The 14,450-nt window shown below is 41.1% G+C and overlaps 1 protein-coding gene across 1 annotated transcript; it reads left to right on the forward strand.

Moving 5' to 3' along the window:
- Positions 1–1,627: 1,627 nt before the first annotated feature.
- On the forward strand, positions 1,628–13,229 carry LOC142198472 (centromere protein H-like). The gene is made up of 10 exons (XM_075269507.1): positions 1,628–1,668; positions 2,207–2,347; positions 3,647–3,702; positions 5,235–5,277; positions 6,858–6,929; positions 7,690–7,746; positions 8,301–8,364; positions 9,748–9,799; positions 11,536–11,693; positions 13,143–13,229. Exons 1-10 carry the CDS (start codon positions 1,628–1,630, stop codon positions 13,227–13,229), a joined length of 771 nt encoding a protein of 256 aa, XP_075125608.1.
- Positions 13,230–14,450: the final 1,221 nt, after the last annotated feature.

Here is a 14,450-nt window from a genome sequence, read left to right on the forward strand (position 1 = left end):
TGTAGTGTCCCTGCCTGATATCCCGGCTACAATAAGAAAATCATGGCTGGGTTCCTGACAAGTCCCAGACCATAGAAAGTTTCTGCATTAGTGGTCGTATCCATGGCAATCGATCAAAATAACAGACGTCACCACTAAGAAAGTTAGAAAAAATCTTAAAAACGCTGAAGAATTATTAATAACTTATGTTTGCAAAAATGTTTAACTTTTAATTATCTACAAATATAGATATGATTATGTACAAGGGAATACCCCTTTAAGTTCACTGTATGTCGATGGGACTACTCACATGACCAATATTTTTCACAGATCCTTCATAGGATTATAGTTATCTACATTGCTAGCAGTCCTTGCCTCACAACAGAATATTGTTCTGTAGTGATCTCTTGGTATATTGTTCAGGCTGGTAAAACCTCCTCACACACAAATGTGTGAATGTAGCCATAGGCTGAAGACCCACATTGCGGAAACGCAGCTTTTTTTGTTGCGGCTTTTGGTGCATTTTTTTGAGCCAAAGCCAGGAGTAGATTAAGCAAGAAGTTAGAAGTATAAGAACTTCCTATGTTTTTCCAATTGCTTTTGTAGCCATTTTTGACTTTGGGTCAAAAAACCGCAGCAAAATCTGCAACAAAAAAAAGCTGCGTTTCTGCAATGTGGGGTTCATTCACATGGAGGAAAATGGTGCTGAATTTGGTGCTGAATTTAAGCGCTGAAAAAAAAGCCTCCCATTGACTTCAATGAGTTTCAATGGGTTTTTTGATCCGGAAATACGGGTAGCTCTCCACTCCGGATTAGGCCCAAATGAATGGACCTAGTTGGGAGGAGGGAGTGTCATCAGGTGGACTCGCGAGGCGACTCCACCTGAAGAATGAGCATGTCCGTGCCGGAACAAACCACTCCCAGAAAAAAGAACTGACCGGCTCCCATTGATTTCAATGGGAGCCATGTTTTTGGTCAGGATTCTGAGGCTGAAACGGCCTAAAAATCCTGACCAAAATGCTCCGTGTGAAGCAGCCGAACTGAAATTCTGCTAGCAGAAAAAGGAAACCATTGAAGTCAATGGGAGGCTTTTTCTTTCAGCGCTCAAATTCCTCACCATTTTCCTCTGTGTGAATGGACCCTCAGGCTCAGTTCACATGGGGTATTTTGGTCAGGATTTTGAGGCTGAATCCACCTGGCTGAATCAGGCTTATACGCTGGCTGAATCAGCGGCGTTTAAAACAGATCCCATTGCTTTCTATGGGAGCCGCCATACGTGAGCTCCCCATGGAAATGAATGGGCTGCTTTTTTCCAAAGCCAGGAGTGGCTTCAAAAGGAATGAGAAATATACAGGAAATTCTTCTACTAATCAGATGCCTTTTTTTCCAAAAGCAGCCCATTCATTTCTATGGGGAGCGCACGTATGCCGGCTCCCATAGAAAGCAATGGGATCTGTTTTAAACGCTGTTGATTCGGAAATTTCCTCCGTGTGAACATACCCTTAGGTTAATTTGAAGGCACAAATAAGAGCCATTCTTGACTGGCTGATTCCTAAGTGGGAGGATGTCAGGGTCTGATAAATAAGGGTGGGGTCCCTAGGGCAGTGATTGTGCAGTGTTCATGGGGTGGCCGCTTGGTGGAATCATCATGGCATCTAGGAAAAAAGCAGCAAAAAGAGATATGAACAGGTCAGGATTAGTAATGGGTAGTCACCTTCTATCTTCAGAAAGGAAATGCTGGGACCTGTAGTGCCATGCTACTATTGATGGTCTGTTTTAAAATAATTAGTGGAAAGACATATAAGAATATACATTTTTAAACTTAAAAATTTTGCTGCAATATCCATATATTATACAAGTGTATGAAATGCCATCACATCACAAAAAAAAGTCTCCAATACATGCTAAGTCTGACTTGTCCTTAGTCCTAAATTGGCGGTCTCTGAGCTTGAATTCTGGCTACCTGGCTCCCAACTAGAAGCATAAATAATAGAAACCCCACCATTGTGCATTAACTAATATTACTTGTATGACTCAGGGGGACCTTGGAAAGTTCATGTCCATGATGGAGGTCTCTAACTCCAGAGGGCATAAGTTTGTCTTTACTCATTGCAATGATTTATTGGGTTTGTGGTTTCCTTTAACTGGTTTTCTGCCAAGTCTGGAAACTCTGTAATAAACTTATACTTAATGTATGTGGATTGAAACCTTTAGTATTTGTTGACAGGGAGCAAGTACCTGAATTATTTGTCCAGATGCGTAACACAAGTGTCAGATGCCTAGAAATCTGCCTGTCTTGTACCAGGAGAGGACATAAAGACCCACAGAAAGCTGAAAAAGTGTCTGAATCCTATATGCAGATTGTTCGGTGAGTTGGGACAGCTTTGTATAAGCTTATACATGTGTTGCTTGTAAGTTTGCCTTGACCATAGTGAGGGGAATGAAGCTAGTCTCATCTTGATCCATTCCTTATGAAGCTTTGTGGCTTGCCTCTATGATATGTCTGTTCTTCTCATGTGTATTTTCCTGAAAAAGGGGACAAAAAAAGAAACCTAATATTCATATAATGCCCCAGTTCCCGTACTAGCCAGCAGGTGGCGTCCATTGCACCTCTAAGGCTGGGTTCATTTAATATGTTTGGCCAGCTTTCACCAGATTTTTCCCATATTGGTATTGTAGGGGGGGAACTGAAGACACAAAATTGTTCTATCTTGGTACACTTGTAGATCCGGTTCACAGGTTTTATTTGTAACTTAAAGTAGGAATGAATGTAAAAAGAAAAATAATACAGCCCATAAGCATTCCTCCATGTATGTATTCCTCATGCTTTTGGTTTTAAAACTACAGTGTGAACTACTCTAGATCCAGAGTCCAGATCTTCCTATTGTGACAGAATAGCACACCAAGCAAATCCTTTTGCTTTTGGGGGGCACCTGTAGTAGATGCATACTAAGGGATTGTTCACACAGCAGAAATTTTACTAGCTAAGGTTAAGGCCCCATGTTGAGCAGTTTTTTTTTTATGGCAGGTTTTGCCGCAGTTTTTTGAGCCAAAGCCAGGAGTGGCTACAAAAGGAATGAGAAATATACAGGAAATTCTTCTACTTATCCCTTCTATTCAATTCACACCTGACTTTGGCTCACAAAACCGCAACAAAATCAGCAACAAAAACAGCTGCGTTTCCGCAATGTGGGGCTTCAGCCTCAGGGTCTATTCACATGAAGTTTTTTGATGCTGAATCCACGTCAGAATCCACATGGAAAAACCGCCTCCACATAGAGTTCTATGGGTTCCACTCGCTTTATTTTTCCGCTAGCAGAAAAAAAAAAAGCTTCCTTCAGGTGGATTCCGCCTGCAGAAACCAATGCAGTCAATGGGAGATGGAAAATCCTCGTTGCGGATTTGGGCGCGGAATTGGCAAAATCTGCACGGAAAAACCGCAAGCAGTTTTTTCAAGGTCCATACACTGTGTTGGAGGAAAAAATAAAAACAAAAACAGACTCAAAAAACGCTTAAAATTTTTTTTTCCTAATTCCTGAAGCGGATTTTTCCTCAACAAAAAAACTCAGTGTGAATGGACCCTAAAAATTCATATTCTGTAGCACATGTAAGCATGAATACGTATTTATTGAACATGTAGATATACATCCGTCTTTGTTTCCTGCAGGTTTGGAAGGCAAATGAAGCAACAGTTGATGGATATGAAATCTGAATGTCATACAAGTTTGTATTAGCCAGCTTTTGTATAAAATATGTGGCTTTGTCTTTGTAAATCCATTAAAGAGAACCTGCTAGAGAACCATCCTAACTCTATACTATAGCTGCATTGTACATGCCACTGGGCAGTGGCGGAACTAGACTGAGCCCCCCAGCAAACTTTTGACTTGGGAAGAGGGGGGGGGGAGGGGCCTCCACGGCATAGTGCCCCTTTTCCTGGCACCCACACAGTATAACACCACATTTACACATACTATAATGTCCCAGAGTGGCCTCCAGACAGTATAATGCCCCACCATAACCCCTGCACATACAGTATTATGCTCCATAGTGGTCCCTGCACACACTATTATGCTCCATAGTGGCCCCTGCACACACTATTATGCTCCATAGTGGCCCCTGCACACACTATTATGCTCCATAGTGGCCCCTGCACACACTATTATGCTCCATAGTGGCCCCTGCACACACAGTATTATGCCCCATAGTGGACCACCTATGAACAATTATTATACTCTGGGGTCTTTTCAGATCGGAGACCTAGGGGAGGATACAAACATAAACACAATTACTAACCTCTTCCTGGCTCCTGCGCACTCCCCTCTGCTTTTGGCCCTCTTCAGTGTTGGTACAGACGTTACATGAGCCAGGTCAGCTTTGCTACCCATAATGACCCTGGCTTGGCCCATGAGACGTCTGGGACGTCACCAAATAGGCCCAAAGATTTCCAGAGCCCAGGAGAGGTAAGTAACAGTGTTATTTTATGTTCTCTCACCTCCCCTAGGTCTCCGATCATTATATTCTGGGGTCTCAAAAGACCCCAGAATATAATGATAGCAGTGGTTGTTGGGGTTCGCGGGCCCACGGCTTCACTTACCAATCACTGCTCCTGCTCACAGCCATCTTAACTTCCCAGGCAGTCGTGAACAGGAGTGAGGATCGATAAGTAAAAAAAAAAATAAAAAATTATGCTGTGTGACGGGTTATTACGCGACATTATACTGTATAGTGCCTTTATGGAATATCATATTATTTGGAGGGCTGCTATGGGACATAATTTTCTCACAGGTCTTTGGCATGAAAGGGGGATAGACTTTCTAAACAGCCCAGGGTTCATAGTACCTTAAATACACCCCTGAGTGCGGTTGATGTTAACAGGGTTTTTATTTTGTTTTGTTGCGTAGCCCCTGAGTCTGTAGGTCCTACCACCTGGGGGTATATGTGCCTCAAGCTGAGAACCACTGGGATTGTGTGCTACCTTTTTTTCTGTTGTATTATATGTGAATCTGTAAGATAAACTTCTGTTTTAAACATGAAGTATGCATGTTCCAATATGGGGACTCCTATGGGTGGTATATTACGGATGGGCATAAGGGCCTCCATTCTCCTGCACCAGTTTCCACTATAGCATCTGGTGTAAAGACTGAACCTTAGAACAGACATTGAGTCCGAAAAATTATTGGAAGCCATCGGAAATGTGAAAACTTTTGTATATTTGTGACCTCTTAATATACAGTACAAATGCATTCTCTTTCTAGGAGGACTCCCCAAAGGAGATGTAGATACATCCTTAAATGTGAGGTAGGCTAGTTTTCATAGTCGAGATTCACGTGGTATATATGTTGTGGTATATAGTTTCATTAGGCCTGTCTCTGTTGAGTCTGACATGACACACACAAATGCCGTCCATGTAATATAAGGCCAGGTTTACATGGGTTTTTTGGGCCGGATTTTGACGTAGAATCAATGGGAGTCGGTCATTTCCTTCTTCTGCGAGCGGTTTGTTCCCGCTCACGGAAAAAAAGAAGCGACATGCCCGTTCTTCAGGCGGACTCTGCCTCACAACACTCCCTCCCGACTAGGCCCATTCATTTGGGCCTAATCTGGAGCGGAATGCCACAACTGGATGGCGGTGCAGTAACCTGTGCTGTTTTCAGTTCATGAGTTGTACAACTTATTAATGAAAATGTCATATCTGATTACTACAGTGACCAGTCCATACTAAGAGGCTGAATGTGAGCAAGGCCATATGTTTACCACCCTATTTCCCAGTCACATGTAAAGAACCGTGCCTCATAACATTAGAGTCGTATACATATACAGGAATATTTTTTGCCATTCCCCATTTGTGACACAATAAAGGAGTTGTCCCAATGTAGAAAATGATGAACTAATTGCAAGATAGGAGATAAGTCTTTGACCACTGGTCCCATGTTCCCTGTTTGACTGGTGCGAAGATCACTTGAGTTCGCTGCTACTCATTCATCCTGTATAGGGGTGATGGAGAGGGATAAATAAAGTCATTGTAACTTTAATTCTTTTTATAGATTATGGTGCTGAGGGTCCCCTTAATATTTTTATGGGTCTGCTTAGACTCCTACTGCATGGTTATCGGCCCACTCCTCAGAGTACAGGGAAATCGAAGGCTGCTGTAATAATGCTTTAGACCAGGGGTGCCCAATAAGTCGATCACGATCTACTGGTCGATCGCAAAGGACGTATGGGTCGATCGCAGGATGCAGCCAGGGATCCCCGGTGTCTGCTTGTTCACAGTGCAGGATCAGAGTCGACTCTCAGCCTGCGCTGTGAACAAGCACTCCGGACACTTGCAGGCCAGGCAGCAGCAGCTCCGGGGGATGACGCGCTCCCCGCTCTTAGGGATGGAGGGAGCCGGGGTGCTGCTTGTTCACAGCGCAGGCTGAGAGTCATCTCTGGAAACTGGCAGGCGGGGCTGCCGCAGCCCCAACCTGCCAGTGTCCAGAGATAACTCTCAACCTGCGCAGTGAACAAGCAGACACCAGGGATCCCTGGGCGGCCACAGAACGCCGCCATCTCCTGCTCTCACACTCTGCCTGACCCTGCCCACATGCCCCACCCACAAGAAGTGGGTAGTAGATCTTTTGCCTTGGTCAGTTTATAAAGTAGCTCACATGCTGAAAAAGTGTGCGCACCCCTGCTGTAGACCATTCCCATAGTCAGAGCACAAGATCTGATAACCAGCCACATTTTGCACTATTTGTGATCTAGCAATATAGAGGTCCTCTTTACTTCTATACTCTGGTTTGGGCCTTTGTCGATTGGTGTGCACCTACTTTGCATTACTGCTGTGACCAAAAAGTACCATCCTGACTCTTTGCTTTTTTATTTTTCCCGGGGGGCAGTCTGAACCATTCTCATGTGCCTTTAAGAAATGAAATTTGTTCTGTGAGAAACAAAGCACTTGCGCTTATGCGGTGAGTAATTTCTTCACATCTACATGGCAGTGAGAGTTATATTAAACTATTGCACATTTGCTTTTTTTTTCCCATAGCCAAGGTCGTAACTTGAGGGGGTGCAGAGAGTGCAGTTGCACCAGGGGCCCAGGAGCCTTAGGGTCAGTGCACATGGAGTTTTTTGGCGCTGAATCTGTCTCAAAATCAGCCTCCAAAAAAGCCTCCCAATAGAACTATTGGGAGGCTGATTTTCAAGCAGATTTAGTGTCAAAATCAGCACCAAAAAACTCCATGTGCACTGAGGGGGGCCATAAGCACTGGCATCAGTATTAAGATTGCAGCTTCCATCTGGCCCATAAACCAAGGAGGCCCACAGATTACCCTAACCACACTAAGGTGGATTAAACTCCTTAGCACCCGTAACCATCACTATCAAGAATTTGCTGTAGGGTAGAGGGCCCCAGACAAAAGATTGCAACGGCGCCCATAAGACTTGAGTTATGCCACTGCCCATAGCTTTAATGTGGGAAAAACATATTGAATAGATTGTACAAATGTCCATTAAGTATACTTGTAGTAGGGGCGTGAACTACTTATCTGACTCTTGAGACCCCTTACGTACATTTCTATATTCATCATTGGGTACAAGTTGCTTAGTTTTTATTGCAGCATGCCTGGTATCGTTTACGGTTGTTGTACCCCATAGTCAGACACAACCATTTATTCATGTCATCAAATCATTTTATTATACAGATATCATGAATTTTATCAATTCTCTTAGGATGCAGACTTTCAACACCTTGCTGAGCACCATGAAAAAAGATGCCATCCAACGCCAGTAAGTGAAGCCATTTTTATGTAGTTTATTAGACGTTTAAAACTAGAAGTCTGACAAACGGATAGGAGGATTATCTATCTGAACCTATAGCGAGGGTTTTTTTTTTCTAGACATTTTTAATTTCAGTTTAATTTATGTGCTAGGAAAGCTCACAAAACATATAGTAAATGCATCCATAGACCCCCATTTACCTAACAGAGGCTACAAAAACTTCTGTTGGAATCCATTGGAGTTTGCATTTTTTGGGGGACATGGAAAAGTCTTTTCTGTTTAATGCAGTTGCATTTAGTTTTTTTTTTTTTTTTTTTTAAATGGGTGCCGGAAAAAAATATTGTTTTAGTGTGAAACACTCCTAAGAAAACAGATAACAAATTCTGACTTTTGCAAAAAGCACAATTTGCATTGTGTCAGATTGATACATTTTTCGCAATAAGAACTCTACTCCAACAAAACGGACTTTAAATATACCGTACATACAAATTCCCTCCTAAATATCTGTTAATGTGAATTTATTTTGTTAGAAATGGTTGTCCTCATTTTTAACTTTATTGTAGACCCATATTGGGAGTGATGAATCATTCCATGAATATTTGTACGCTGATTATGCTAATGAAACAGGTAAGCAGTTATTTGATAAAGGTTTTAATATCTCTTTCTACCTGGTTCTGCTCTACATAGAGATCTGTACTTTGAAATCACTGGGCGAAAAGTCCAGCAAGTGCGACTTTTTTATCCAGCAGTTTTAGCTTTAAATAACGGGCACCCGACAGATCCCATTATAATCAGTGTTCAGGAAAATACTTTGGGAAAGTATTTTAAATACAAATACTAAATACTTTCATCCCAAAGTATTTTAAATAGAATTACTACTTCAAAAGTATTTTAAAAATACTAAAATACGTGAAAAATTTAAACAAAAAATGTAATAAAAACAAAAAATGGAACAATTGAACATAGGCTAAAAGAAGCTAATTTACTGTATTTCATGACATAATCATACAGTAATATATTCCCGATCAGATACTTTAAAAAAAAAAAGTAACATGTTAAAAACGTAGAAATTGTTCGTTATCATTAATAAATTAACAGGTTAATGCAGCGTGAGTGAGATTCTCGTCAATTTTCCTGAATCTTGGGACACGTGAGAATTCTTTTGAACGTATTTTATTTGTTTTAAAAAAAGATATTAATTTTGTTTTTTATATTTCATATAATATTTAATTTGAAATAGTTTTTTTATTTAAATTTTTAATAGTGTGGTAAAAAATAAATAGTCCAAAAGGAAAAGGCTTTTATCACTTTCAGCTCACGCACCCCTAAACTGTATGTCCGGTTTTAAAAATTTGCTTCGGGGTTGGGGATTGCAAAATAAAAACCAAACCATGATGTAATTAAATATCTTACCCTTAAGTGCTTAAGGACGTTGGATGTTTAGTTTATTTGACCCGTGAGTAATTTGACAGGCCTTGTAGTAAGCAGACACTTTTTGTCCTGCCCCTGCCGCTTCGGATTTAGTCTTGTTAATTTTGAAAAAGTTCCGTCCAAAATTGCAGGGAGATGTGGGTCTTCGAGATCTCAATCATTGTCAGTTGCGTCCCCTTCGCTGGTATTACGATTTTCCTCCATTTTTGAAGTAATTTTACGGAATGGATTACGCGATTGGGATGATTAAAAAATAAAAATCACGCTTCACTACAAGGCGGACTAATTAAAATATGTGAAATAATTCCTAAAGTATTTTAATTACAAATACAAATACCTGACAAGTATTTTAAATACTCCCGAACACTGATTATAATTAATAGGGTCCATCAGGTTCTGTATGTGACCATTGTTGTATCGGTCTACTTATCCGTTGTTCTGATCCTCTGACGGGCTAGAACAAAGTCAAAACTAATGTGAACCTATCAGTAACAGTAATTGTATATTCAGGTTTATTGGTAAGTTTTGGTTATGAGAGTTACTACTATTATGTGAGATGGCTTTTACTCTCTTACTTAGAGCAATACACAGTTGGAGGAGCAATTGGCTGTAATACGTAGGCGCAGAATAGGTAAGTTCTGATTTACTGAAGGTAATGTGGTAGCCTGATGTATCGATTTAAAGGGGCTCTATCAGCTAAATTATGCTGATGGAGCCCCATATATGTGTGAATAGCCTTTAAAAAGGCCATTCAGGCATTGCTAATGCTATATTAAACTATCCAACTACCTACCCCACGTTTTAAAATAATACCCTAAAAAAGAATATGCTAATCAAACCGTATTGTGCACGCTGGGCGGGCATGCACGGTCCGACGTCATCTTTAGCCACACCTACATGTCCTTGCAGCGATGTCCTTGGGTCCCGTCTTCCTCGTCATCTTCTTCTGGCGTCATTGCTTGTAATCCCACGCCGGCACAGTAGCAGGGGGACTGAGTATGCTTAGTTTCCCTGCTACTATGCCAGCACGGGATTGAAGACGAGGAAGACTGGACCCGAGGAGTAGCAGGGGAACTGAGTATGTTCTAGCTACCTGCAAGTTTTTCACTCATATTCCAATGGCAATACACACAATCACTCCACTTGCACAATCCAACACGGATATCCAAACTGAGCTACACGCATCAGAGGATTAGATACACAGGTCAGCCAAAGGACTAGATACACGTGTCTGCACACAGTTTCAGATGACGAAGGATTAGATATGCGCGTCTGCACACAGTACCACACGACCGAGGATTAGATACGGGCATCTGCACACAGTTCAACATGCTGGAGGATTAATATATGCACCACTGCACACAATACCACCAGGGGGAGGATTAGATATGTGCCTCTGCACACAGTATCACATGCTGGAGGATTAGATACGCACGTCTGCACACAGTACGACACGCCGGAGAATTAGATATGCACCTCAGCACACAGTACCACACGCTGGAGGATTAAATATGCACCTCTGCACACAGTACCACACGCCGGATGATTAGCTACACGCCTCTACACAATACCACACGCTGGAGGATTAGATACGCGCCTGTGCACACAGTTCCACATGCCGGAGCATTAGATACGCACATCAGCACACAATACCATAAACCGTAGGATTAGATAAGCACCACTGGACACAGTACCATATGCTGGAGGATTATATACACTGCTCTGCACAGAGTACCACACAGTTTTACTCCAGGTTTCCCTAGCAACTCAGACATTTTTCTTCACTGCTGTATGTCAGCTTTAAAGAAGCAGGGCACTGTGGATTACGCAAGGTCACATTTACACAGCTTTACTCCAGGTATCCATAACAACTGATCGCAGGTTTTTCACTAATATCCAAAATATATGTATATGATCACATCACGCTTATGGACACACACAAACGACATACAAAATACACCATTGCAAAACTGAACAATTCTTATGGGGCCACTACACAAACAAAAACTGAAATATACCCGTGCAAAGCCGGGTCCTACTGCTAGTAAAGTATAAAAGTGAAGACTGGTTATATACTTCGTTTTTGTTTTTTTTTCATACATACAGATTAGTTAATACCAATTTATGCAAAAATACATACAATTTGCTTCCTTGCCATTTTTTTTTTTTTTTTTTAAACACAGCATGCTCTGGGATAGACTTTTTTCTTTCTAGGCATTTCCCTATAAACTACTTTTATAAGGGAGAAAAAGCACTGGAAAAAAAACCCCTCAAAAAAGTGCTTGCAAAAAATGCCCAAAAATTCTAGTAATAGTAGCATTTAAAAAAAAAAATCTTAAAGTTTTTATAAATATTATTTTCCACCAGAAACTCGTTTGAAACAGCAGGAACTCTATAAAAAATTAAAATTTTTTGAAAAGACAAACCAGAAAATCCGAGACCTGGAAACAAAGACACAGGAAAAAGGAAAGGAAACAATACAAAACGTGACACATAAAATCCTCATAATTCAGGAGATTTTTCAGGTACGCAAATTGTTTCTATGAATAATATAACACATGTGAAAGAGTAAAAGCCTCTGTTCACATTGGGTGTTAACTGAATTTTTGGACATTTTTTTTCATTGTTTGGCAGCATTTGTGACATTAATAAATCTTGTGATATACAAATTTTTTGATAGATCAAATGTTGGCATGTTTAGATATGTTCACACAGAGTTTTTTGAATCCGCCTTAAAATCCACCTGCAAAAAATGAGTCACTCGCATTTCTTTTTCTGCTAGCGATTTTTATCAGCTAGCAGGAAAAAAGTGGCATGCCCTATCTTCACGCAGATTCCGCAGCTGAGTTAGCTGCAGCGTCTGCGGCTTGAGACTCCCTCCTGCTTAGGCCCATTCATCCGGGCCTAGTCAGGAGTGGGATGCTGATACATTGCATTGGCATCCCGTTGTGGCTTGTCGCACGGAAAAGTCACATAGCAGAAAAGGTTTCCACCATGTGAACTTACCCTTTCTGTGAAATCCAGGACTGTTGTGCTCATATGCAACTGCATAGATCAAGAGAAATGGTCTGGTTCTTGGCATCTCTCGCTCTATCCTGCTGTGGGTACACATGACTTTTCACAGCAATGTGCACAGACGTGGTTTCTGAACTAATACTCATCATTGTATGGGGGCACTCTTGTATGGGACCGCTATTGATTTCCATGGATTCTGCAAGCTTTTTTTTTTCCACTAGCAGAAAATTCTGCTGGTGGAAAAAAAAATAGCTAGCGGCACCCATTGAAGTCAAATGGAGGCTTTTTTTTTTTTCAGCGTGGAAAATTCAGCGCAAAATAAAGTGCCATTTTCCCTCAGTATGAATGGCCCCTTAAAGGATTTGTCTGGGTTTTTTTGTTTCTTTTTATGGCCTATCCTCAGGATAAGGCTATAAATAACTGATCCATAGGCAGCCAACACCTGGAGTCAGACAAATGAGTGACCTCTTACAAAAACTGTTCATGACCCCATCGTTTTTATATGCCAAAGTTGCATATGAGTCTTTGTTAGAAATAATAGTTGAGAGCTTCTTCTTAAGCTGACAATGAAGCAAAAGAGATAATTTTGTGTTTTATTTTCCTGTTTTTGATCAACTTTTTCTGCGTGATACCTACTGGTTGTTTTTTTGTTTTTTGTTTTTTTTTACTTCTACCAGACTAGAGATGAGTGAGTGGTATTCAATAGAATACCTTGCCGCCATAGGATTGCGTGTAAGTGGCCGAACAAGGGGTTAAGTGCATTGAATATTCGATGCGTTTAGCCCCTTGGTGTTCAGCCGCTTACACGCATTCCTATGGCGGCGAGGTATTCGATAGAATACTACTCGCTCATCTCTATACCAGACTAGTAATATGTTGGTTTCAGACTTACAGTGCAGTGTTTCATTGTTCTAGCCTGAATCTAATGAAATGGTTCTGCTTTTGATTTTGCCGGACAGAGACTTATCTTGAGTACCCAGATGAACTGGGCTGAAGACCCCCATTTAAAGAATCTGTTACTGAAGATGAGGGACCCTCTATTTTAACCAGCTTTTACACTACACGATGCAGTCTGCTGATCCAGTCTAAGGAGGAAGAATGATTTCAGCAGGTGTTATTTATTCTATTTTCTTTACGACTTATTTATTTAATTACTATAATAAATGTAATTGTTCATCTTTCATTATTTACTCTTGTGCTGTTTCTTTTAAATGTTATTTAGACCACATAAAATTTATATTGGCTGGAATTTTTTATCCAGTTGTATGTAAAAGCACCAGACTTAGTAATCTGCCTTACTATGTATTTTTGCATTTATTTATTTTATTTAATTTATTTTTTATCCCTGAGGCCCAGTTCACATCTTCGTTTGGTATTCTGTTCGGGAAGTCTGCTTGGGGACACCCGAACAGAATAAGATAATCCTTTAATAGTCCCACCATGGGGGAATTCAGTGAGTTACAGCAGCATGGATAATACAGTGATATATTACAAGAAAGAACACATACAAGCTCAGAATAGCAGAAACAAAAGATACTAGGAGTCATAGGAAATTAGAAGAAAAAGAGAGACTCAGGATCATTTAGTTCTCTGTGCGGAGTGATCTTCGCTTAGCCTGAAGTTGATTGTACAGCCTGATCGTGGGATATTACGCATTGCACAGTACCTGTTCAAATGAGACTTGTCTGGAGGACCTGTCCTGAAATACATAGTAGATAGCTGGCTCATGAGCTTGCTTACATCACTCATGTGACTACTGTAGCCAATCACTGGAATCAGCAGTGGTGCTGGCCAAGTGAAATTCTTACTACTGCAACTACCACTGCCTTCGTCTCTGTCACCATTGGCGTAACTAAGGTTTTGAGGGCCACAGTGCTAACTTTTCTCTGGGGCCCCCTACCTCCTCCCTAGAGCGAATTCTTGATAGTGATGGTTACAGATGCTGCAGTGATATCTCAGATAATTGAAGGGGGTACAGCTGTAGTACCCACAACTGTGCTTTTCAAGAATACGGTGAGTGAGCAGCACCCAGCATATAAACAATACTGGGACAGTCTAATATGTTCCAGAGTGGCCCCCACACAGTATTACCATATGTACTCCGCTGTGGGCGCCACACAGTGTTATATGATCCCAAGAGCACCCCATCCCCCAGCCAGTGCCATTATTATACGCTCGGGTCTCCTCATTGCATTTTTCTTCCCTTCTTTTTCAAAAACTTAGTTTTGACAGGTTTTTTTTTTTTTATCCTCAATGTGTGCATGGGA

This window comes from Leptodactylus fuscus, chromosome 3 (assembly GCF_031893055.1).
Source record: "Leptodactylus fuscus isolate aLepFus1 chromosome 3, aLepFus1.hap2, whole genome shotgun sequence".
Classification (NCBI taxonomy): Eukaryota; Metazoa; Chordata; class Amphibia; order Anura; family Leptodactylidae; genus Leptodactylus; species Leptodactylus fuscus.

Bases quoted from the DNA above. Each gene is read 5' to 3' on its own strand.
- LOC142198472 (XM_075269507.1), top strand. From the start codon at position 1,628: ATGGCATCTAGGAAAAAAGCAGCAAAAAGAGATATGAACAG. The intron at 8,365-9,747 runs GTAAGCAGTTAT...TCTCTTACTTAG, and splicing joins TGATTATGCTAATGAAACAG to AGCAATACACAGTTGGAGGA. The intron at 11,694-13,142 runs GTACGCAAATTG...TTTGCCGGACAG, and splicing joins TAATTCAGGAGATTTTTCAG to AGACTTATCTTGAGTACCCA.